The 26452-nt window shown below is 41.3% G+C and overlaps 2 protein-coding genes and 2 long non-coding RNA genes across 4 annotated transcripts; 3 read left to right on the plus strand and 1 right to left on the minus strand.

The window, feature by feature from the left end:
* Nucleotides 1-5515: 5515 nt before the first annotated feature.
* LOC134183751 (uncharacterized) lies at nt 5516-9884 on the minus strand. The gene is made up of 5 exons (XR_009970549.1): nt 9805-9884; nt 9702-9746; nt 6074-6211; nt 5887-5957; nt 5516-5804 (listed from the first exon to the last, which is right to left on the minus strand). It is a non-coding gene; the product is annotated as an uncharacterized LOC134183751 (long non-coding RNA).
* On the plus strand, nt 6666-7004 carry LOC134183752 (uncharacterized). The gene is made up of 3 exons (XR_009970550.1): nt 6666-6764; nt 6827-6882; nt 6950-7004. It is a non-coding gene; the product is annotated as an uncharacterized LOC134183752 (long non-coding RNA).
* Nucleotides 9885-10059: 175 nt separating the features above from the next.
* Nucleotides 10060-13462, plus strand: LOC134183545 (ankyrin repeat domain-containing protein 23-like). Its single transcript, XM_062651122.1, has 3 exons — nt 10060-10485; nt 11126-11224; nt 13219-13462. The coding sequence occupies exons 1-3, from the start codon at nt 10432-10434 to the stop codon at nt 13363-13365; spliced, it is 300 nt and encodes a 99-aa protein (XP_062507106.1). The 5' UTR covers nt 10060-10431; the 3' UTR covers nt 13366-13462.
* Nucleotides 13463-13607: 145 nt separating this feature from the next.
* LOC134182977 (uncharacterized) lies at nt 13608-25009 on the plus strand. The gene is made up of 8 exons (XM_062650421.1): nt 13608-13675; nt 13723-13732; nt 14201-14314; nt 14677-14748; nt 15981-16094; nt 16159-16234; nt 22294-24531; nt 24621-25009. The coding sequence occupies exons 1-8, from the start codon at nt 13608-13610 to the stop codon at nt 24950-24952; spliced, it is 3024 nt and encodes a 1007-aa protein (XP_062506405.1). The 3' UTR covers nt 24953-25009.
* Nucleotides 25010-26452: the final 1443 nt, after the last annotated feature.

Here is a 26452-nt window from a genome sequence, read left to right on the forward strand (position 1 = left end):
ATATACGTATTACTGGAATTGTATATTTCGTTTGCTGCATCAAATCAATGAAAATGATTGAAAGGAAGACAGACAGACACAGAAAACACGTGCAATTTGTTTTCATTATTTTGTGCATAAACATGGTGCTTATGGCAATAATTATGATACCACTATTGCTCTAGAATGTCATTTTGCACTCACACATCTTGAGGTCATCAGCTCGTGATCTGCTTGTTTTGATCAGTTGTGTGGACTTTTGTGTCGCTCATTGATTCCCCATCGTCCATGCAAATACTATTATATCTTGACCAATCGTGTAGGTATATGTCTAATCAAAGCAAAATTGTGTTCGTTCATGAACACAAGTTGGTCGGTTAATGATCGATGACTGGCCGTTATACTCCACTCAGCCGTATATTTTCAAACACGAACTAAAACACGTTAATTACTTGTGTCTATGAAGTGTTCCTAAAGCAACTACATACTACATAAAGGACATAGATGTCGCTATCTAAATCAATAAAGAGCAACTCGTCTCAACGTGTCAGTTGTCTGTCTCTTTGTCTGTCTGTTAGTTTGTTTGTCAGTCTGTGACTGTCAAGATTATGTATTCCATATATATCAACTACATACACAGTGTGGAAAATAGGGAATTATTTTGACTCGGACAGACGGACCCTAGGTAGGACATCCTTGTATGATGTTACATGAACTAAGTGCCTCTCTACTGCAACCATTGCATGTAATTTTAATAACCATCTTCCAAGGGAGAATTTGGTGTTAAAGGCAGCTGATGTTTTCTCTGGATAAATCATGTTAGGAGGCATCCAAGTTCATGAAATTAACAGTTACACCATTGGAAAGGCCATCACGTGCTAAGAGACAAGGTTTACACTGTCCAAACACGTCCCAATTAACACTGGTGCAGTATTTGGTCAGACAAACAACACATTTGGTGAGACATTGTTCTATGTCCTACCGTTATTTCCACACTGTACTTTACTAATCATTACTAATCAGATCATCTAATGCAAACAACATTTCTATTTTGAATATGATGGACGATGATGATGACGACGACATACCGTATAAGATGAAACATTGGCGGGAATTTAGTTTGGCGGTTTGCTAAAATTGATGGTAAAAGCATATTGGCGGTTGGACATCGTTGTTGGACAATTGATATAAGTACAACATTCCCCACCCACTACGGCCTCATTCTCATGTTTAATTAACCTCCCTGTTTGACATGCCAGGCACAACAGATGTCAAGCAGGGGTTACCCTCTAAATTATCTTGTGACCTCATCTCGTGATGTACCACCACATCGCCATGATGCTTGATTCACGTGGTTGATCCGACCGTCAACATATTCTGGTGGCCAAATTGATGGCAGATTTTATATTGGCGCTCGCTAAAAATCTGCCAAAATAAATTCTCGCCAATCATTTATCCTTTTTTGGTATTTAAAGCTCTGCTGGTTGTCACACAACTATTGTATCCCGAGTGGCTGTTTGTGCCGAGTGGAGTGAGTGAAGAAGTCGTGAATGTCAGTGCTAAGTTTAGGAGTCGAGAGAGAGTACCAGCATTGTCATACTACCACCAAGCGTCACGGGTGATGGATATGGTTTATATTGGATGGTGTGTGTCTGTCTATTTACTTTACTTGCTTTTTTGCTTATTCATTTGTTTATTTATTTATTTGTTTGTTTATTTGTTTATTTTTGTTTTATCATCTGTTTGTTATGAATTTGTTTATGTGTAGGCAGCATTATGTCGTTGCAGTCAGCCGCTAAGTGGGATGGCCAAACGATCATCAGACGACGAAACGTATTTGGAAACGATTGCACGAGCGAATCCCAACAAAGGATACATGTACACGCTCACGGGTAAGAGTAAAAAATTTGTGTTGCAATAAACAGCATTCTTTGTTTTGTTCTATTTGTCTGTCTGTTTGTCTGCCCCAATGGCTGTTTGTTTATCTGTTGTTTTATTACCATAGAGTGTCACTTATCCAGACAGGTTGGGAACGGATGGTATCCAGATTAGTGATTTTTGATAACCAGTATTACGTCTTATCTCTATACAAGCGGCTATCATAGTGTATAGCATGTGGATATCCACAGTTACCATAGCAAGAGTATAAGTGAGTACTTGGTGTTTGACTGGGACAGTAGCGGTTACTGGCCATGACTCGACCATCAGCTGCATGGAGATGTGGTGGGACTTTGTGTGCTCATACTTCAGTTGGCATCAGAAGTTGAGTGGTGGATTCAGAGCACAGTTGAGGGTATTGGCAATGTGACGTCATGAAAGAAAAATTTAGGAAATCTATTAATTTAATTACTAATTACCGATAAGAGAATCAAAAAACCTTTGAAACACGATCGCATTACCAAGCTAAATATACATCACTAGGTTTATACAATGTGACGTGTGTGTGTGTGTGTGTGTGTGTGTGTGTGTGTGTGTGTGTGTGTGTGTGTGCGTGTGTGTGTGTGTGTGTGTGTGTGTGTGTGTGTGTGTGCGTGTGTGTGTGTGTGTGTGTGTGTGTGTGTGTGTGTGTGTGTGTGGTGTGTTGTATGTCAAGATGTCTCGTTACGTTTTGGAGAGGAATGTACAATCATCATGATCACACTGTGCTGCCTCGGCAATCAACACAATCTTGTCTTGCAAGCTTCATATGAGAAACAGAGAATTGACGGAACCTAGAACATGTTAATACATACAACACAGACAGAATCATGGTATAAATAGAATAATAAATCAACAGACAAGCAGACAGAAACAGAAGTGTATTGCAAGACAAGAGTAACAAAATAATAAATTTTAGTAAGCAAATGTACCTCATGTGTTGTAACATAAGAATGACACACATTGATGCTTCTTGACAACAAATAATGACTCGTGTGCATTATGGATACAAAATAATTGAAATAAATGTTTATTGAATGTTGATGTCAAATATTAATTAAATAGCTGACCACTCAATGAACATTGAAAATAATCAAAATTTAATTTCTATTTATGTCAATGTAATTTATTTATTTATGCAAATAACACACACACATGTTACAATTCATTTTCTTTTTATTTCATTCTAGCAGGAGAGTGATACCAATGCAAAAACTTTATGGTTATGAGAATAGAATGTCCTTTTTAGTAAGTTGATGCCCATTAATTAATAAACGGATTAATTAAGTTAACTTAATAAAATTTATTTGCGCATGCGCGTAGATTAGAGGACGAAGGTTTTACGCAGCGTTCACAATATGGATATATTTAGAGACGTGCGGCTAGGGACAGAGACTGTTCTCTGTAGCGCATGTTACCGTTTTCACGAATTATACGGGCTTCATTAGCGAAACCGCGCGGAACATTATGTTTGAGAAAACTTTTGTCCGTTGCCTAGAAGAAGGCTGTTCGTTCCAATGCGCACGAGTTGCACAGTTGAGGATGCATCTGGAACGGGTGCATTGTTTCACTGTAAAACAGAAACGTTCACTTTCTCAGATTTTACAGGTACAGTTTCTCTATGTTCAAAATCAATGAAGTTCCTCATTTAAACAACCATCTTCCTGAATGTGTGTGCATGAAATGTTTATTATATGTACATACATGCATATTCAATCAGTTATTACTTATTTATTTATTTGTTTATTTATTTATGGATTCATTTATTTATATATTTATATCTATATATTTATTTATTTATTTATGTACTAAAAGTACATTCTCAGTGACAATTAATAGCATTTAAGTAATAACAAAATAAAATACTCATGAGTATCTATATATAACTGCCAATTCCCACAAAGGTCATACTATCCATTACCTGTTTAGAGTTTCAATCATGGAAAGAAGGAATTGAGAAAGAAAACCAAACTTGGTTTGTCAAAGTCACAGGTGCAAAAAGGAAAAAAAACATGTACTTTACACACTTACTCCTGCAATAGAACTGGAGTATACAGCTGCCGAGGTTCTGGCAAATGCCAACTCAAGTCTCAAGGCACTTCCAAACTGGGCTTTCATTGCACTGCCCAGATTAGTGCATCTGTAGACAATGCAACTGGCCAAGTATCTGCTACATACTGGCCATGCCACTACAAACATAACAAGGATCTTGCACACCTAAGACTTCCAAAAACAGACCGCCAAATCATAGCTGGTAAGATCCAAACTGGAGTGGCATTCGACAGAATAATCAAAGACATTCGAGACACTGTCAGCAGCACTGACCAGGGATGCCTGTTTGAAAGGAAACATCTGATTGCTCGAAATACATCAGCAACATCCAACGTTCATTTGGACTGAGACGGTTTGAAAGGCACTCTGACGATGCAACGAGTCTAGCCATACTAATGAAAGACTCCAGTTGTCCAGATGAAAATGCATCAAGCTCCCTTTTATTCTGCAAGTTTCAGGGGCAGTCAGCTGGCAACAACCTCAAAGACGACGACTTTCTCTTAGTCATTCAAACACCGTTACAAAAGGAGGTCCTGCAAGCATTTGCTGAAAAAAGAGTTGTTTGTATGGATGCCACTCATGGCACTAATGCATATAAATTTCCTCTAATCACCCTTCTAGTAATAGATGACTTCGGAGAAGGATTCCCTACTGCATGGTGTATTAGCAATCGCGAGGATGAAACTAGGATAACATGCTTTTTAAATGCCATTAGAGACAATTTAGAGAATCTCTGTTTAAAACCACAGTATTTCATGTCTGATGATGCCAATCAATACTACAAAGCATGGGTCAATAGCTTTGGGAATGAGCCAAAACAGCTGCTCTGCAATTGGCATCTAGACTGCTCTTGGAGAAGTCAGTTACGAAAGATAGGAGACAGCAACATTGAATCACAAGTGTATAAGCAGTTGAAAGTCCTAATGGAAGAGCCAGACAAGTTGACCTTTGAAAGACTCCTGGAAGGTAGCCTTTGTGAACTCAGGAAACTACCAAAGACTAGAGAGTTTGCCAAGTATTTTGAAAAGGCATACATTGCCCGCAAAGAGCAATGGGCTTTATGTTTCTGTACAGGTAGTGGAATAAGCACAAATATGTTCGTGGAAGCATTTCATCGTGTGTTAAAATATGACTACTTGAAGGGCACAGTCAATAGACGCTTGGATACGCTTGTCTGCATTTTACTGAGAGTTGCAAAGGACAAGGCATTTGATAGGCTTATCAAACTGAGTAAAGGAAAGGCTTCAGTTAACAAACTAAGGACAATTAGAGACAGACATTGTACGAGTGCAAAAATGTCACAGCAGAATATCACTAAAGATGAAGCCGGTTGCTGGTTTGTCAAGTCAGAGAGAGGCAAGCTACATACAAAGTGAAACAAACTGTAGAATTAGTTACACCATGTTGCAGTATTATGTGCAGTCAATGCCAGATATGCATACATCAGTACTCTTGTACATGCATAGATTTCCGTTTTCATACAACTATCTGCAAACATATCCATTTGGTAGCAACATCTTTACAGTCTACATGGTTTAATGAAAGCCAAGACAATGCAACAGGTTGCAATAAGAGTGAAGCCCAATCACAAGACCAAAGCAAGACAGGAGCCAATGACAACACTGAGAATGTCTCTGATTCAGATGATATGCCAGATGTTGGTTGGGATGTTGTCGTAAGCAAGTTTGGTACCGGTAGGAAAGACATAGTGAGCATTCAACAGAAATTTCAAAGTCACTTACACCGTTTGAGTCTTCAAATATCCGAATGTCATAATGTAGATGCTATTCAACATGTTTGGACAAAATTACGTGAAGCAAGTGCAATTCTGTCAATGCAGGAATGTGCTATCAAAGCTGAAGATCCCCAAGAGAAAATACCAAGTAACAAGAAAGTAACAACACAATGTACAAAGCCAAAACCATCTATTCATCAAACCTCAAAGTTATGCAACTCCAGCAAGACTAAACACCCAATTCAATCTAGAGTTCGCATGACCAAACCAACTCCTGAAGAAACAAAGGATATCAAACAAAGCACTCTGCTATGCTCATGGCTGACAAAACGAGTAAAACTATCTTTAGAAGAACGAGGTATCTGTTCACACAGTTGACACTTTACTTACCTTGGAATACTAATACACGTAAACTTTGCAATTAAGGCATCCTTATTATGTTTTTCAACAAATCTGCTCTTTCTGCACTTGAAAGAGACGGCCAGCTCATCAGCAAAAGTGACATAAATTCTGATAGCATTGAACTACCTGACAAAATCATAGACACTGACTTGAAGAAAGGCAAACTGCAAAACTACTTTACACCAGAGGCATGGAATTACCTCTTGCACAAAGGTATAATGACTCACTAAACATATATAGAATAATGTTGCATCCTATTTATTGCACATTGCAGTTCAAGACATAGAAAGGGAGTGGGAGTGTGGAAGCTGTGAAGTGAAAACTACAAAATCAAATACGGTTCTATGTGAAGGCTCATGTTCAAAGTGGTTCCATTGGTATGTGAGTGATGGCCATTTGTAATTTGAACACTACAGTATATATATATATATATATATATATATATATATATATATATATATATATATATATATATATATGTACGTGTATTTATATTATATAGGGATTGTGTTGGTATTCAGTCTGAGCCTCCTACAAGCTGGCAATGCAGTACATGCCTTCTAAGCGAAGTGCCAATGAAATGTAATTGTAAAACTGAATCTCGAGATGTTCAAATCCAGGCATATAAATAAAACAGTTCAATTCTTGAAAAAAGCATCTACATTGTCACTAGCTTTAAGTAAGTTGTCAAGTGCTCATAAACCGTTCCTGTTCAAATTAAGTTTCTTTGATTGTAATCAGACAAATATGACAAGAACGGTGAAAGACATCAGCAGACATATGACAGCATGATCCAGGTGAGTCACAGAGAGCTCTCCTTTCTCTATATGAGTGCATGAACAAATTTGAAATTGTTTGCTGCAGGGTTGATTTTAGGGGGTATTGAACAAAAATCTGCTTCCGTGCCCAGGAACTGTAGTACATATTCCGCAGTCAGCCATTACTTTGCCCACGACCTCAACAACACAACAAACTTACACTGTTAATATTAAACCGATTCCTGCTAGCAGAAAGAAAAAGAAGAGACAAAGTCGTAGGAGATGGCAATTGCCTTTTCAGAGCTCTTTCAAAGCAGCTGTTTGGATCAGATGACACACACACACACACACACAAAGACATGAGAATGTACCTCAGCCAAGTGATCAACCTCAACAGTCAAGTTTATTCAACATACTTTATACCTTGCAGACAGACAAAACATTTGAAGAACATAAGCAAAATACAGGTTCCTGGCACATGGGGCACTCAGCTTGAGCTACAAGCAGTCAGTGACTGCTTCCAATTGCCAGTGTACATGTATGTTTACTCACCACATCCCGGGAGTGGTATCTACAGATGGCTCATCTTCCGACCTAGGATAAAATTGCTTCATGTGCCAAGTAAAGTCGTGTTACCTAAACCCTCTCTTCCATACACTGAAATCCACATCCAACTGGCACATACCGGGTGTCACTATGACAGTGTCACCAGTTCTGTGGCACTTGATCAGAAATTAAACTGTCCTCATCTTCCAGATCTAGATGAAGCATTTGAGACTAGAATAATAAGCAGTGACAGTGGCAGCGACTCAGAAGAACTTTAAGCAGTTTGTTGCGATTACAAGTATTTTGCTTTGTCTGAAATTACTTAACAAATTATTTTGCTGCCGTAATCAATGGCAACTTCATTGGGTAAATTTACCAAATCCCCACATCATTGTAACACTACTTCCATAGCTCTGTTTCTTAGCTTTGTTTCTTTCTTTTATCAACAGCAACGCAGTCTTAAAAACAAAACAACCAGATACTGTCCACATAGTTATTAATTAAGCTATATGAACTAGAGCATATAACTAAAACAGCAAGTAACGGAATCAAGACAAAACACTAGCCAAATAGCGGACAATCTTCACAGGTTTTATTGTTCCTCTTGCACCAGATAGCAAAAGAGCAACACAAGGCAATTCAAGACATTTGTATAACAGAAGAGACTTGTCGTGAATTTTTGCTACTGTATGTTGTAAACTTACACGGAGGGTCAAAGCTTAATTGGTATATTAATTAAACCGTGGAAACCAGCTTGAATCTTGAATTGGATAAATCTTAGTCTCAGACAGACAGACAGGCAGACACAGTGCAGCAAATCAAAGAGAAACCAAATGATGTCCAAGTACAAACAACACAAGCTGCTGTCTGGAGGGTCAGTAGTCAACATCGTCCCACTGGTAATGGAACATTTTCATACATATATATATATATATATATATATATATATATATATATATATATATATATATATATATTTGTATATATTGCTTTGATTTAGATGTTGTGAGTTTTTAATCTTATCTGTCTTGTGGTGTGTATTTTCTATGTATCCCCTGCGAGGGAGCTGCAACTGTATCTGTTGCGAATGGAAATATACTAGTTAAAATGCAAAGCATTGTTGGGGCGAGCCTCAATAAGAACAGACAAGAAACACAGTGATTTGTCATCACGGAGAACATGCACATATAGGTATAGTGCTAACGTAGATTTCTTTGTAAAAGCGACGTGTTCTCTCATTTAGTTGCATTTTTGGCCGCAGTCGTCAAGCCGTCTCTAGGAGCTCGAGTCTGTTTGCCCATTCTTGTGCGCAGCAACCTGGAGAGCCGTGGCTATTACACTTATATCTGCATTGTGACATCACAAACCATCATGTCAGTGATTGGCTCAAAATCAATGTCATTTCCGGTCGCATGTACTATCGAACCCATCTCAACACAGTACAGTATACATAAGGAGGGTCTTGCCAAGGCTCGCCCCCAATTATTATTATTATTATTATACACACACACACACACACACACACACACACACACACACACACACACACACACACACACACACGTGCACACACACACACAGACACACACACACACAGACACACACAGACACAGACACACAGACACACAGACACACACACACACACACACGTGCACAGACACACACAGACACACACAGACACAGACACACACACACACACACACACACACACACACACACACACACACACACACAAATACATACATACATACACACTTACTGATACGTAATATATATTATATTTGTTCCCAATTTGTGAACCCTCCTCAGCACACCTAATTAAGTTAGGCTACGCCACTGATTTAGCTTTTCAATAAGCATTAGTCTAAGTGTATCACTGTAGTTTTTTGCAGAATTGTATAATAGTTTGATGTAAGAAATAAACAGAGAGACACAGACAGGCAGACAAACAAACTGATTTAGCCTGTAATAGTTCCAATTTATAAAAATATATTTCTTTGACAGACAAACGACAGACAGACAGACAGACAGACACTAAATAAACCTATCAAGAAAACAACTATATAGAAATTAATACATATTACGTATCTACTCTAAACATATTTATTGTTTGCACAGCCAGAACCATTTAGAATGTAATAGTGTTGAAATTTTAAATATATGTATTGACAGACAGACAGACAGACAGACAGACAGACAGACAGACAGACAGACAAACTGGCAAGCAGGCAAACAAGCAAATTCACATAACAAAAACTTACGAAATCACATTTTGTACCGGATTTGTTTCACTCAATTCACGATAATCTTACCGTTGATACGAAGACCAATCTTGCGAAATGTTTGATATTCCCAAGCTAAGAATACAACGTTGTGTGATCTTGTGTCAAGCTACTTTGACATCATAAGACTTACCGAAGTATGAGTCAACATTCTAAAACTAAACGATGGTTTGTACGCTCACGTGCACAAGGGAAAGTCAACCCTATATGCGGTATTGGAGTGGTAACGTGCGCTACGCACAGGTCTCTGTCTGTAGCCGCACGTATGGATAGAGGGGCTTCCAGTGAAGCTCTTTTTAATGCCGTGTGTGCAAACGATGTAAATAAAGCATCGGCGGCTCTCAAGAAAGGAGCAGATGTAAACGTAGTGGGACAAGAGGAGGTAAGAATTGATTGATGTGTAAATGTACAGATCTAGTTTGTAGACTAGAGAGATTGGGTTGGACGTTGGTAAATGAGGAAATGTATGAGAAAGTGACGATCATTTACGATGTTGAGGTGGCGTTGGTTGGAAGTGCCGCCTCATTTTCTCTCTACCGGTATTAGTGAATGAATCGTTTCGTCTCATGCGCTCCTACGTCGTTGCTTTGCTGTCGTTGTCGTTCTAATATGGTCACGCCCTTTACACATGTCACGTGACCTACACTGCACAAACTTCCTTGACTTTAGTAGCCAATTGTGTATTTCGTAGGGATGGTATGGTGGTGTGTATGGTCTTCCATCAGCGTTGCAAGTAGCATGTGCTAATTCATGGATTGAGATGGTAGACTTGCTGCTACAACATCAAGCAAACATAAACTATCATGAGGATGTGGTAAGAGTGCAAATTTTAATGCAGTTTGTTGTGTTTAAATAAATGAGTTTAGTTAGTAATGGTAATGGCATCTCTTTCCTGTGGTTAAAATGAATAGAAATATTAATGGATGCTCATTGTAGTTGTGCCTGTCTGATTGAACAGTTGAATGTATATGCTAGAGAAAGGTGCTAACAGTCACAGTTAGAATGAATAGATAGTTTTGATATTTTGTTGAAATTAGAAAATATTGTGAGAGTGGGTTGTTAGTGAGTTATTTTTAAATGAAAAGATGAGATTTGTTGTTTAGTAAGGTTGATATGATTGATGATGTAGTTTGCATGGCAATCTGTTTGCCCACCTGCCCACTTTTGTTGCCCACCGCACTTAATTGACAGATTTGTGATTGTGGACAGTTAGACTATCTAGTCACATGGCTGCTGGTCTGGTTGTTTGCATGTTGTGATGTCAAATGTTTAGTGTAATGAGGTTACATTGTATTGTGAGGAATTGTGTTTGGTTAAATGTAATGAAGGACAGAGGTGAGTTGTATGTGAAGTTGATGTGCTATTTTATAGTCAGTTGGTGTTGATACTTGTAGATGCATGTATTCATAATGTACTCACTGATAATAACATGTGATGTCTCTTATCAATTGTAGTTTGGACGGACAGCTCTACATTATGCTTGTTTGAATGGTCATTTGTCTATTGTGGAGAAAGTATTGGCAGCAGGTTGTAAGAAAGAAGCAAGGGATAACGTGAGTGTGTTTGCTTGTGACAGTATTTGTGTTTTTATTTTGTGAATTGTAAGGCTGGTATAATTGTTACTTGGTCTATTAGTTGATGTAATTGAGTGAAGTGTGCAAGTTTGATTAGAAAGAACAATAAGGCCAATGCATGTAGGTTACAACAAAACAATGAAGCAACGAGAGAGAATATTGGTGAAAGTGTTGTAACAGTAAGAATTAACTGGAGAGAATAGAAGAGAGACGAGTGTTAGTTGATGAGTGAGAGAGAGAGAGAAAATATTTGAAATTTCCAGTAATAATATTGTGAAGCCCAACACACATTAGTAGTCACAAGTCATTCACATTCATATTTGCATACCAATTGAGTATTTGGTAGAGACACTTATTGTACTAAATTAACTTGTACAGTAAAAGTCATTGTAATATTGACTTCACAACTTTGAGGTGGAGAGGTCCTTATTTACAAGTGTAGTGAACTGGACAACACGTTAAAATAGAGTCATAGATATCAAGTTATGACTCGTTGGGGGTTCTTTGTAGGAAGGGCTTAGATAACCTAATAAACGTAAATATAAAATTAATGAAGCAGAGCTATAGATGCACTGCTGGCCCTTCAACTTCACACTTGCAAACACCTCTTTTCCAGATGCCTGTGTGAGATAGATAGATAATCATAGTACAGTGATGGCAGACAAAACAGTAGGAGTGCGTGCATGTGAATGCAAAACGACAACACAAATCCCTGATGCCTATAGTGGGAACTCAACTGTACAGTGTATTGTCCAAATTTAGTGTTTTTGTGAGCTCCCATTAGGGTTAGGGTCAGCAAATAACATCACCTACATCAATTACAGTAACTACAGTAAATAAGCTGTGTTCTACTCGTTTCAGAGCTAGGAGCTTATATGCTTGTAATTTTGTGGTGTGTGTGTGTGTGTGTGTGTGTGTGTGTGTGTGTGTGTGTGTGTGTGTGTGTGTGTGTGTGTGTGTGTGTGTTAGTTTGCCGTAGCTATAGATCTCATAGGTCTCCTGTAGCTGCATGGGAAGTAATAGATTGCATATGACGTATGTTGGTCATGGGCAGCGGTATCCCATGGGAATTTTGCTTGTTTTCTTGAAGAATGATGAATTCCTTTGTTTTGGATTCTTTTGTAAGAAATTGATGGACCCCTACAACTATTACTCAACCTTTACTCTGCGCTTCTCAGTTCCACAACAGTTTGACCTTATTAACTTTATTGCTATGGATACGACATCTCAGCCTCTCTGTCATAATGCGTGAGATTACTAGGTCACCTATTGTTGGTGTCCCAAGGGACTGCTGATTGGCTCAACAAATTCCCAAGAGTGATTCACGCTGACAAGCTAGTGACAAGCTAGTGTTATGTTACCTATTTTCGGTGTCCCAAAATGACTACTGATTGGCTTCGAATGTGACACACCCTTACAAACATACAGGTGTACAAACATAGATAAGGATTTACAGACAGACTGGGAAGTCAATTTAGCTGGTTTAGAGTAAGCTTCTCCTGAATCAGTCCACCACTTATTGTGGTGTCCTTCTTTTACGCTGGTAGCTAATTATAGTCTACTGTAACAGTATTTGCATTGCATGTGCACCTGTATTTGTTTGTTTGTTTATTGATGCTGAACAGGAGGGTGGGATGAAGTTTTATGGCAAATGTGCTTACTGTATTGAAAGCAAGTTTGACAAAAACTGGTTTAGTGATGACTTGATTTTACTAGATTTACTTTAGATGAATATTAAATTACACATAGAAAATGTTGTATGTGGCTACCAATTTGAGTGTTTGCTTGTGTAACAGTTAAAGGATTAGAGTATTGAGGTTACATTGTGGAATTGTGTTTGGTTAAGGACAGAGGTGAGTTGTATGTGAGGTTGATGTGCTATTTTTATAGTCAGTTGGTGTTGATACTTGTAGATGCATGTATTCATAATGTACTCACTGATAATAACATGTGATGTCTCTTATCAATGGTAGTATGGAGAGACAGCTCTGCATTGTGCTTGTCAGAATGGTCATTTGTCTATTGTTGAGAAATTATTGTCAGCAGGATGTCAGAAAGATGTCAAGAACAATGTGAGTGTATTTGTATGCAATAGTATTTGTGTGTATTTTGCGAATTGAGAAATGATGTGAATGAGTGTCAGAAGTCTTTACTTAAAAGTCTAGCATGCAGTCATCACTCTTAATTTGCTGTCAGTCATCTAATTTCCACACGAGTTCCTTCCAAGCCGAGTTGAGCCATCCCCTTGTTCACACAGCATTCAGAAAAGCAAACCATGCGGCTCACTTAGTGGGTGTGTCTGTTGCTAAGCTACGGATGATCACATGTGTGTTTGAAACACTTGCGCTACCTTTCCTTGATCATGGATCGGCTACAATCTGCCTGCAAATTTGTCGGTAGCTTTACAACAGTCAAAGAGGAGAGGGTCTGGTTATGTGAGACTACAGTTCAGCTTGGTTACTGTTCACACTGTGAAGGGGAGCCAAGGTGAGCGAAACTGTTCTGGCATTGCTGTTTGAGGTGGGCCATTCCAACACGGCTTAGATCGGCTCATGTTCACACAACCTTTCAGAGCTAGCCAACCCATGCTGACTTGTATTTGTCCAGTTACAAGTGCTCGTGTGAATGGGCTATAAGGACTAGTGTGTTTATGTGATGACCTGTTGTGCATGCTGATTCAAGTAGACTTTCTTCAAGGAATATCTGTGTACTTTAATGTACATGTCAGTATCATCAGTAACCCTAACTGAAACCACCCTCAAACACTAATAATTATTAGATGCATGAGCAAACACTTTAATTTGTGTGTCGTGTTGTCAAGAAAGATTAAGTGATGACAAAGTTGCAATGGCAATGTGACAGAATTTGACATGCACGTGTGTTGTGAGCAGCTTACTTACTATAATCTCTTGTTGTTTACTGTTTTTTGTATCTCATTTCATCTGCTTGTTTTAGAATGGATCAACACCTTTACATCTTTCCTGCTCACTGTATGTCTGTTATGATTCTCATCTGTCAATTGTCAAGTTGTTAATATCATCAGGAGCTGATGTGTCAACATTGAACAATGTAAGTGTACATTTGTTGTGTTTGTTTACAGTATGTCTTGCTAATGTGGAGTATGTAGCTCACATTTGATGAAGCTTAATCTATAAATGGTGACAGCAGTGATTGTGAACTCTGCCTAATAATTAAAGATATTCTAAATGTTGCAAGAAGAACAAACAGATAAATAAAGACAGACCCGTTCCATCTGGGCCACACCTTTTGCATTTATCCATCTGGGCGTTCTGTCTGCGCAGTTCGAGCTCCACACCATTTTCTGGCAATTCGTGAAGGCACTCTTGGTGATCCATTGTTTCGATGTGCTGATGGTGTGTACTTAACTCACAGATCGTTTGCCGCTCGTCTGTGTTTACTGTTACATGCAGGCGGCATCGAGGAGACACTCTACACGGGTCATAGCTTCTGCATCAGTGCAGCAGCAACTGCTACAGCTGCGGGTATGCCCCTTGGTTGATCCAGACATTGGGTCGCTGGTCTAGCGACTGCTACCGATGCTACGTCCGCACCTCAGCGGATGCACTCAGGGGAGCCCTTTGCAACTGGCAGCCACTTCTGCCCATGGGACTCTGGCTTGGTGTCTGCTTGCTTTGAGTTGCATTTGGGTGTGGCAGGCTGAACTCTGGAGGGAATGTGGGGGTACGGTTACGTAAGCGAGTTCAGCCTTACAGTCTGGGTGGGCTCTACTTGGATTTGAAGCCCGGTGCCTTAGGCGGTTCAAGAAACCCTGCTTTCCGAGTAGTTTAGAACTAGCGCTCCGGTTTGGATGTGTTTGTGTCTGACAATCTGGACAGTGTTGTCTGTGATGTTATTAATGATGATCATATGGTTCAATGTAGTTCGGCGCTCCAAACGGTGTTCAGCATTCGAGTTATACAGTACCATATCCCCTACTGTGAACCCCTCCCAATGCAACCCAAATCACGTTGCAACGCTCTAAAGCATGGTGTTCTTGTGGGCATGGTGTTAAGCATGATAAAAGATGACAGATGTGAGCAGTCATTAACTGGAGACACGCATGCTTTAGGGTTACAGTAATATCTCTGTGGACGGATGGACGGAGCAAGGGACGGATGGACTATTGGAATGCAGCACATATGCTCATTGTCATTGCTGGTGTTAATTAGTTAGTTATAAGAAACATTATTAGATAAGGACCTTGAGGGACATTGTTTGTATTGTAGTAGAGTGGTATTGTAAATTATAATGGTGAAGTGATGATGTTGTTAGTTGGTGGTGTGACTGCATGGAGGTGGAACTGTATTTAGTGAAATCATACATTGATAATGATTTTGTTTGAAGTCATGATTATGAATAATTGTCATTGGTCAGTCCCATGACAGCACATGACATGGCTACGTGTTGATTGTGAATGATGACTGAATCAGCAGTGAACATCAGTTTGCTTAATTAATGTGTGAGCAGTACTAGAATGAGTTGCTTTACAACTTTGTGGCACAACAGCTAAAGAGATGTTTAGTCAACTGCATGACATTTGTCTTATTCATATTGTCTTTCTAACATTCACTTTTATCACACACTTGCTATGCTGATTGTGCATTGTGTATGTGCTGGATAATCTTCTGGTTAACTATTTATTGATTATATGTACTTTGTTCTGTGTGATATTGTTATGTTTATTGCACTAATAATACTGTCTATTATTGGACAGAGAGAACAAACACCATTACAAGCTGCAGAAGAACGGTTGCAAAAAGATCGGAGTGATTCAGATAGAGAAAATCGTTCTCGAATTATTTCTTACTTGAAAGAATTGAATGAGAATGTATGAGCTGATTGTCACACAGTATAGGTTGTGTGTATTGATTAGTGGTTGTGTGTGATGTTAGAGTTCTGTTGCAGCTGGAAATTCATCATCAAACATCACAGATAGTACAACTGCAGTTGCTGACAACGATCATCCAAGTAAGTGAGACAATAGAAACATTTGATGACGTCGTACAATAGACATTAACATCACTTGTAATACACTACTGTGTTGTAAGCAACATGCCCGCTAGTTGCGATACCGCGTAGACGCAAGACAGTGTGGGCTTCAATGGGGCAATGTGGCAGGCTGTGAGGGATTTGTGAACAATGAGTTAACCAGAGTTGTCATGTCATACGCTGAGCTCCAACAAGTGGTGTGAACCCAAGAGGTCACTCAGTGTGACGTTGGAGGATCAACACCCGTTAGATCCACCATGTAGTCAAGCCCAAGAGGTCAGTCAAGCTGACGTTGGAGACTGTCACACCCCACTTGAGCCCAAGAGGTCAGCGGAGTTGACGTTGGAGGCTCAACACACCATCACAGAACCTATTTCGTTTAATGACGTACATGAGACAACTGGCTTGCGTCAAAGTTGTTAGTCGCGTTGACGTTGCAACCTGAGTGGAGATACACTCGTACGTAATGTTGGGCCAAGACTGACCCGAACAAGGCCCCTCCCCCAAATGGCACGCTACCCTAAAGAGAGCCAGGAGACTGCGTGTGTACCAGGGCGCTGGGGTACAACCTGAGACCATCAAATTGAACAGATATGACCCGTCTGCATGTGCAAATTGCGGTAGATCTGATGCCCTAGGACAGGCCATGTAATTTTTCAACGCCTTTACCGCACAGACTGAATGGTGTGTTCGTCTAATAAATGAGTCGACGTCCAAGCAGAACGGGTCCGTTTTAGAAGCCTTGATGTGCAGCTGATACTCCTTGTCGTCGGTTGTGAGATTAGGGTGTAATAGCTTTCGGTCTTTGTCACAACTGCTGGGGCTCGGAGCCGTAAATTCCGAGGACCGAATAAAGCCAAAGGTGGCCCAGTACATCTGACGGTTGTCGTTTGATAGGTCAAGACGTTCTCGCAGCATCGATTTCATTTGACTCATGATCTTGATAGTGATTGGAAGGCAAGGAGTGGGAGGTATATGTCTAATAACGACAGTATAGTTAATGTTTGCCGCCGTAAAAAACAAGCACTGGACGAGTGCCATGAGATTGGGGCAGCGGGATGAGTCGTGTTGCCATAAGTCGACTACGCTCTGATTGTCACAGTGGAATAAAACTTGCTTGCCGGACCAATGCTTGTCCCGCGTCAAACAGGCTACGACGATGGCAAACAATTCTTGTCATGCTATTCACTTCCTCGATTCCAGCGTCTAGTGCAACTGCCAGTCACCGTGGAACCGGCACATCTATGTAGAGCTCCATGTCTGCGGCGGCAGAGAGATGGACATCCGGCATCATTGCCACCCCATTCCAGGACGGGAGAAAGCAATACCACCAATGGAAATCCTTCCTAGTTTTTGCTATTAACGTAGACATGGTGTGATGACTCAATCGGACGGAGCTTGTCAGGTCAATGAGTCGGCGTAGAAACTTTGGACTGTCGGAATGACCTTGCATACAAAACTAAACTTATCGATTATGGATTGTAAGTCGCACTTGGTCGCCTTACGGTGTCACAGCCATTGGTTAATTTTATCCATCAGATTCCTCAGTTTTTCAGGACGTCACCTAGCAACCAGCACCTCGGAGTCGAGTTCAATGCCTAGGAAAGTTAAGGTTGTAGTCGGGCCTGTTTCTTTGTTCCGCTTCATCAGTACAGTACGCCCAGCTGATGGGCTTTGTTCTTCACCCTTGTCATGGATGCACGGCAAGTGGAGTTGTGAGGTTCGTCAAAGAAGAAACCGTCGAGGTAGTGTAGAACACGATTAATGTGGCACTCGTGGAGGAGCGTAGACCAAAGGGCAAGCGCTTGTTGACGTAGTATTGGCCGTCCCAAAAGGTCCCAATCCTCTTGGCGGACTGAGCACAAACGAAAGGCATGTTTCAAGTCCATCTTCGCCATGCAGCAACCCTGACCGGTGTGTTTCACGAAGGCAGTGGCGTCATCAATTTTCTTGTACCGCAAGTGGTACTTCTCTGAGTCAACGTCGTTGCTAATACTAAGTCTGCCAGGACAGGTGCATAATCAGTCTCCAGCTACAGTTTTTCTTTGGAATGACACCTATGCCAGAGCAGTGGAGAGTTGGCAGAGGGAGTTTGTTGTAAGCGCCAGCCATGTCACTGCGTTCGCTTTCTAAATCCAAGGGCTCGAAAAAATTGGTCCAACTAGTTGTCGACATTTGAAAAGTTTCCAAAAATTTTATGTCGTCAAAACTTTTAGTCTAGGTCGTCATGTTGATATCAATCATGGTGTTTAGTGGTGTACCACCATTTTGGAGTGCGTGCGAGGAGAGGACTGGGTACGAGTCTAGTAAAACATACAGCGCAGTATTCTGTACTTCACAATGGCATGCAACCAAGCGTATCCACACATTACCGCTGAGCCAATGGATACGACGTGTTACACTAGACAGAGCTAAGACATCTTTGCAATAGTGATAGCTAATTGAATTAGTGATTAAACGCATACCACCTCTCTTTGTCAAAACAAGGCGGGGTTTCAATCAGACTTCCACATATCACATTGCAGAAGTTGTCCATTTACTACGCGTACATGTCATTGTACGACAAATGTCCCAATGCAAGCGTCAACCGTGAAGCAGCACATGTTTCAGTACAGTACAGCTATCCGCCTGCATACTGAGAAAGCCATTACATACTAGCCTTGGTCTGCTATAGTCGTTGTAAAATTTAACATCAAATGATGACTTGACGACCTATTTTTTAAGCCCTGCCTTGCTGAACAATAACCTTGTGCTCGAGTGTGGACTTTAGGTTGGAAGATAAACGAAAGTAACGTGCACCAGTGTAGCCAAGATTGATACTATGATGTAGTGACCAAAGCAGTGATTCAACAAACGTACGATCAGGGTCATTGTATAGTGACATTGCAAAACGTCAGGCTGAAGTGGAGTGTCTGGTTTATGCTTGTTTATTGGGCCTGTGCAGGAACACGTGGCCTCGGGGTGATCGTCGTGGCAGATGAAACATCCGTGTCGGTGTTTGCACAGGCTAGGTGAGGCTTGGTTCTTGCATCTACCAGCATTGAAGAGACGGCAGATTTCGGGTTTGCCCGAAGAGGGATTGAAGATGTTACCGGAAGATGTGGTTGCTTGCGTGGGGGGACAAAAGGACTGGTTGGTGTGTGCACAGTCTGTTGCCACGTGACCTGGTTGGCTGCTTGTATAGCAGGTGATCGAGGTTGCTGCACGACCTGTGAAGCACTGAGCCCACATGTGATGGTCAATCGTGTCCCATGTTACGCTTGTGGTCCTGCTGGCAAAATAACGAAAGGCTCTATCGTATTTTAGCCAGGCTGAGGTTTGGTATTGCGAGCTAGCTTGTGCGACTATAGACTGGTAGCCGATAAGTTTGTAACCTTGCGCCGGATCCGCTAGAAAGACTGTAGCCGCGTATGCAGACCAAGTCTGAAGCCACGAGTTGATGTTGCAGACATGCCTGCACTTTGGACTAGATACCGAGGCTTTCATTGCCATGGGGACCTCGCTATGTTAGTCGGTACTTCAGTAAGTATGGTGTCAAAGTCATCATATTCACCTGCTAGTATCTTCCTCTTTGTCCTCCTAGATAACATCCAGGTTTTCCCGTTGATCGCTAGATCCTGCTGCCATCCATGCATGGCCGTCAGATGTGCGAGGGCTGGAACGACGACGTGATTTTGATCTTGTGTAGGAACGGCGACTGGTCGATCTAAACCATTGTTTGTGTGGTGATCGAGACCTTGAGGATGAGCGAGAGCTTCGGCTGCTGTCATTGTTCCGGTTTCCACAATTGCGACTCCGCGTCCTTCCTTGTGGTGTGGCGGGAAGAGCCTGACCGGGATCTTGAACGGGTGAGCATGGGACAAATAGCTTGAGACATGACAGCTACTGATGCTTGTACTGCTGACTGGATCACAGTCTCTAGTGATGTGCTGTCGATTTGTGTGGCCATGGTAGGCGTTTCCGTCGTCATCGCCGTGACTAAAGCTGCTGACGGCTCTGTAGTTGTTGTAGTCGCTCTGTCAGTAGGAACGAGAGCAGCGGACAGTCGCTTGATTCGTTCCGATCTGGAGCCAGTGGAGACAAGGTGATATTGCTCTGGGAGCAATCGAATTGACACGTCTGAAAGCAAAGCAATTTCTTCCAGACATCGAGGAAGAGTGAGGGACGATGCTCATTGGGTTGAACGACTAGTGCACTTACTCATATCAAGAAAGCGACCAGCTAGACAATGCTAACTGAACTATGCAATGTTCTCACAGTCATTTGTATTAATACATAGTTGAACCGCTAGCTATTAGAGGTTTGGCTAACCTCTGTAATCTTCTACTCATGATGTTAATGTACGTTTACTATGTAAATCAACCAAGGACACTGCTACTTACACATTTATATACTAGAGTTCTTCCTTACATGTCAACTGAAATTTTTATCTTATATTGTTTAGTGGTAATCATGTAATTAGCTATCAAAGTTCACTCACTTTGTTGTCACAGAAGATAGGACACGGCAGGAAATCAAACACAACAGTCCCAAATTTTCTAGGAAGTCTGGCAAGGTCCAGCAGCGTTGCTATGGGGGACACGGTGATGCCATGAACCCAACAAAACTTTGGGGTGTTGTAACTTTTTTGTTGCCTCAGGATCTACGGGAATTTGGTCATTTATTTAGTCATTAAATAATTAAAGGCAGGCTATTCATGCATATATCCCATCCATGTCCAGTTACTGCTCCCGTTGTTTTTTGATTTGAAGGAGTTCTATCACTTGTCTATTAACTCGATCTAAATTAATTAAGTTTGATATCAACTGGCAGTTTGCACCCAACCATGGAAGACTGGCGACGCTGCTGCACGGTCTCAGAGAGCAAGCACAGCCACTAACTCTATCCCTAACCCTAAGGCAGATTTCCTGGAAAGCTTGCTTACTCTCGTAGGAAATTTGGCATGTTTATGTCTGAATATTGTGATCCAGATTTCTTGAGGCACCGGGAGACAGTCGGTCAAAGATGAGCCTCGTACTGGACAGTTTAGTGAGTCAAGAGACGATGATCATGTGGAAAGTGTGAGAGTTTTATGAAAGAAGATCTACGTTTGAGTTTTTGAGGATGTGGCTGTGGATGTTTTGGTGTCATGTGCATGTGCCCATCGAATTCTGATGAATCACTCATTACATAGAAAGGCTGCAGTGAAATGGGTCTCGCATGCCTCGATTGAATATCAGAAGTGGATGCGTGTCAAGTCAATCGCTCTCGGCAGCACATCACCGGGCACAAAAGAGAGGGAGATCAGGTAGTGCAGGGAAACCTTGACATCAATGAGACCTGGCTGCGATGTTATGTGCCAGTGCTGAAGAGGCAGTCAGCCAAATGACGTCATTCTTGGTCACCACATTAACAATCTGGAGCAGCAGGGGAGCAAGAAGAACGTGATGACCCTGACAATCGTTGCATAGGATCGTGAAGGTGTTCTTGTCTGCCACAAACTTTGATTGGATACTTTGGGCAACGAAGAACATAACAGCATGTTCTTTATGCAAAAAGGTGCATTCAGCACTACTTAAATAACGAGACATCGTGAACTCATGCATGATGAGTCATTCCACACAACAATGCCAGTTGTGACACTGGTATAGATAGTTACACAGCAAATGTTGTCTCCACCCTTCTGTAGTCATGCCCATACCTCACACAACCTGTTCCCAGATTGAAGGTCCCCTGACTGTGACTTGCTTGAAGAATTTTTACGCATGACTACAAGAGTCCAGCAGGTAACTCACCATGCAAACAGTGTTATGAAGCTGCCAGACCACTGGAACAAAGTTACTATATGCAAGCTGTTTTTACGGCTCAAATTTTTGTGTATACTTTAGTAATGTTATTTTACAATCTCATTGTAGCAAAGATTTGTATACATTGAATTCAGTGATGTCGTACAAGTTTGTCTCTAATTGACATACATTTTGTGTTTGTTGTTTGGTGACGTTGTAGCTGTAATGCAGTCATTATTGTAAGTCAGTGTCTTCATCATTCTGTCTGTGCAGGTGCTATTGATCGTCTTGGTCCAACTGTTAAGGCTGATTATGAAGTTGCTGTGAAAAAGGGGAAGTTGCCGATAATGCGAGGGAACATTGACATGCTTGGTGAAGAAGATGCAGGCAAGACGACATTGGGAGATGCTTTTCTAGATCAGCCATTTATAGAGAAGAGAGGAAGTACGGTAGGAGCAAACGTGAAAGTAATGAGAACAGGAGGCGGTCCAAACACGAACTGGAAGGAACTGAAACCAAAAGACAAAGAAGAGATCATTGATCAAGTTCTTGTCAGAGGCTTTCTGGAATCTGTTGAAAGCCAGCAACAAATTGAGGCAACAGACGAGACACAAGATGACAATGGAGAGGAAGCTATTGGAGACACAATCCAAGAAGCAGAACAGCAGCCAGCAGGTAGTACCAACACGGTAGCTTTACCAACAGCCAGACAAGCAACTAGTAAAGAAGGCAACACGACAGAGTTGAGGAAGCCGCTACGTGATTTGTTGTTTACTAAAGAATTAACCGAGGAGCAAGCAAAGTTAGCAGAGGAACTGCGTCGTGACAAAGCTGCATTAGAAAAAAGTGAAAAGATGATGTTGATCACAGTGTGTGATTGCGGTGGTCAAGAGCAGTTTCTGATGACACACGCAGCATTGATGGCAGACAACAGTCAGCACAGTGCAACCGCTTACATGATAGTGATGGATGGAACAAAGAGTCTTGCAGATCACATACCTCAATGTTTGTTCCGACCAGAACAAGGAAGGGAGCAGTTGGTCATGCCACGTTTTGGCCCTACGACGAGACGTGAGCTGTTGGCTTACCACATGAATGCCATCAAGATGGCACATCCAGTAGTGGGTTGTGGTCCTTTTCTTGGTCAGGATTATGTCAAGCAAGCACCAGTTACATTCGCAATGTCTACGCGAGAAGACAAAACAAAGGACATGGATCCAAAATTCTTAGAGGAACAAGAAGAAATATTGCAAGACATTGTACAGAAGAACGACTTTGGTGTTCACATGATGTTGGCAGAGGAAAACCCAAACAAACTGACTTTTCGTGTTGACAACACACGAACAGGCACTGGCAGTCCAGATCCGGTGCTAGTAAAGGTGAAGGAGATATTTGTAGCAATGGTGTGGTCACTGTGGAGTCAACGAGATGCTATTCCTTTGCCGTGGGCAGTTCTCGATAAATTGTTGAGCAGAGTGTCTCAACTGGATGACAACGAAGGCAAAATCCTCGACCTCGAAGAAGTGTGTGAGTTAGCTCGAAAATTCTGTGACATTATGACACGAAGAGAATGTCGATCGGCACTGCAGTATTTATCAAGTTTGAGCACAATTGCATTTTATTCTGATGTGAGTGAGTTAGATAAGAAGGTCTTCACTGATCGGCAGTGGCTAGTTGACGTTCTCAATGTTTTTGTTACCGTTCTTGATAAAAGCAACGTGCCACCAGAACTTTGGAAAGATCTGAAGAAATTGAAGGAAGAAGGAATGATGTCATGGTCATTGGCTCACCATCTTCTGCTGCAGAAAGGTGTCAAGCAAAGTCAGTTTGAGTCCATCTTGTACTTGCTGCATCTATTTGACGTCATCTGTCCTATGATCACTTCACTGGAGATGCTGAAGGCTGTTATAAAGGTTGGACAGTCATTCTTTGTTCCTTGCTTGCTGGAACAGAGATATGATAACAAGTTGGCATGGCAACAGCTGGCCGGCTCCACTCGATTTCCTCCCTCTCTCATATTTCGTCCTGATGGGTTTGACACGACTCCCGAGCCGATCTACTTTCGCTTGGTGTCTCGTTGTGCCACTGAATATGCCCATCCTCGTCCCAAACTAAAAAGAGGTCATGCTGTCTTTCATGTGGATGACGATCTTGAGCTTGATCTGGAACTGGTTTACCATGAACTGCATTACATCATTGCTACAATATATTCTCCACGTCAAGTGTTTTCTTGTGATGAGCTGAAACATCAATGTAGCATCGTTCGTCACTTTCTCATTCATCAGCTGAATGAGGCCAAGAAACGAGGATTGGATGGCTTCAAGTTCACTGTTTGTATTAATCCTCCTCCAACTGATGCTGAAGATGCCAAATCAATAGATGATGATTCTCTTGTGTGCATTGATCAATATCCACAGCAAAAGGGTTTGATGAACCTGAAGAAAGATCGTGTGCTACGAGAGCAGTTTCCTACTCTGGATATCTGGTTTAGTGACTCGATGGAATTCTCAGGTGAGTGTGATTGTTTGAAGCATTCGTAATTTTCTGTGACTGTAGTTACACGTTTGTATGGTATTGAAACATCTCTTTTTCTATTTCAGATATTAAGGCTGCTCTTTTATCGGAACTTGATGATAAATTGAGTGATGACCAGTTGGTCAAAGTTGCTCGTCAAGTTGCTCACAACTGGGAGGAATTTGTCGCAGTTCTATCACCAACGATGTTTTCTGTAGCACAAATTGGTGTCATACATGACACATACTCAAAACCATTCTCTAGGGCTCACGCTGCACTCTCTCAGTGGGCTGACAATATGGACAAAGCAGCAACACGTCGTTTGGTAGTTTCAACATTTTTGGAAATGGGCATGAGACAACAGGCATCCCGTATATTTAGAGATGACTTGGTAGAGGTTATTAGTCGGGGTGACTAAATATCTGTTAATACATATCACATGAAAATGAGAGAAGATAATCGACATTCAATTTTGTGGTCAATTTGCAGCAAGTATGGTTGCAACTTTTGCTAATATCCCATGCTAACGGGCAACAGCAAGTTAATAGGAATTGCCGAGTGTGGTCCTACAGTCTGTGTGATCCAAACTGTACAAATAAATTGCAGGCACACGACAAGCATTTCTGTACTACAGTTCCAATGTACAGCAATCAACTTGCATGCTCTATATATGAGAATCTGTAGTATGGTGTAGACTGATTGAGAAATGAAGGTTGCACTGAATAGACTTGATAGGACAGTGTAGGGTCTGGAGTCTTTGATTGACACAGATAAGCTATTTCTCAGAATTTTAATTAAATGAGCAGTTTTGATGTCAGTCAAACTGAGAGTTGCTCATAATCATGTATATGTCAAGAATGTAAGAGATAAGTCAAAGAGATGGAACACAGCAAACGTGGTTCGACATGCATGTGGCTAATAGGGTTTGTGATTATATTTTAAACATTATTATTTAATTAATCAAGTTACCTAAATTTTGTAGCAAAGAAGAGACAAGAGCAATACATTTTGATACTTTGGTTGACTATAGTTGACCTCGTCTGTTGCCTTTGTTCTCTTGTCAGTCACCTATACACCGCATCTACAGTGTTGACCATCTCTACAACCAACATCCGGGTTAAGTGATGTGATGTGGGTGTGGCCCACCTCAGAACAAAGACCACCTCAGAAATAGACCAACAAACCATAGTCCTGAAGGTGGTCGTAATTTCGGGATTTTACTGTACTGTACTGTCCCAATGCAGTTGCGCGATCAGCGGACCGAAGTTTAAGGCTGTCAGGCACGTGCGCTACACAAAATTGCAAAAACGAAAAAGTCTGCGAAGTCGACGGTTAGCAAGTCGAGAAGTAACACTAATCCAGGTGAATAACATTTTCTATTTAACCTTCAATGTTTTCACTTTAATGTTTTTGCTCTCTGTGTTGTGTGTAGAAAGAATGAAAACTCTCGCGAGACAATGCGACTATTAGACGGTTGAAGATGTATAAATCAGGAAAACCTGTTAGGTGAATTATTTTCGTTATTATTGTTGTGAAGTGAGGTTATAAGACAGACAGACAACACACACACACACACACACACACACACACACACACACACACACACACACACACACACACACACACACACACACACACACACACACACACACACACACACACACGCACACACAGACAGACACGCACGCACGCACACACACGCACGCACAGACAGACAGACAGACACGCACGCTCGCACGCACACACACACGCGCGCGCACGCACACACACACACACACACACACACACACACACACACACACACACACACTCACATGTGGTCGACATGACCAAGCTCATTTATGGCTCTGTCTGTGTTGACCAATGCGTGCTGTGTAGGAGCGTCCACAAACATTGCAAGTGAAGTTGCCATGCTTAG

The sequence above is a fragment of the Corticium candelabrum genome, chromosome 8, assembly GCF_963422355.1.
Source record: "Corticium candelabrum chromosome 8, ooCorCand1.1, whole genome shotgun sequence".
Classification (NCBI taxonomy): Eukaryota; Metazoa; Porifera; class Homoscleromorpha; order Homosclerophorida; family Plakinidae; genus Corticium; species Corticium candelabrum.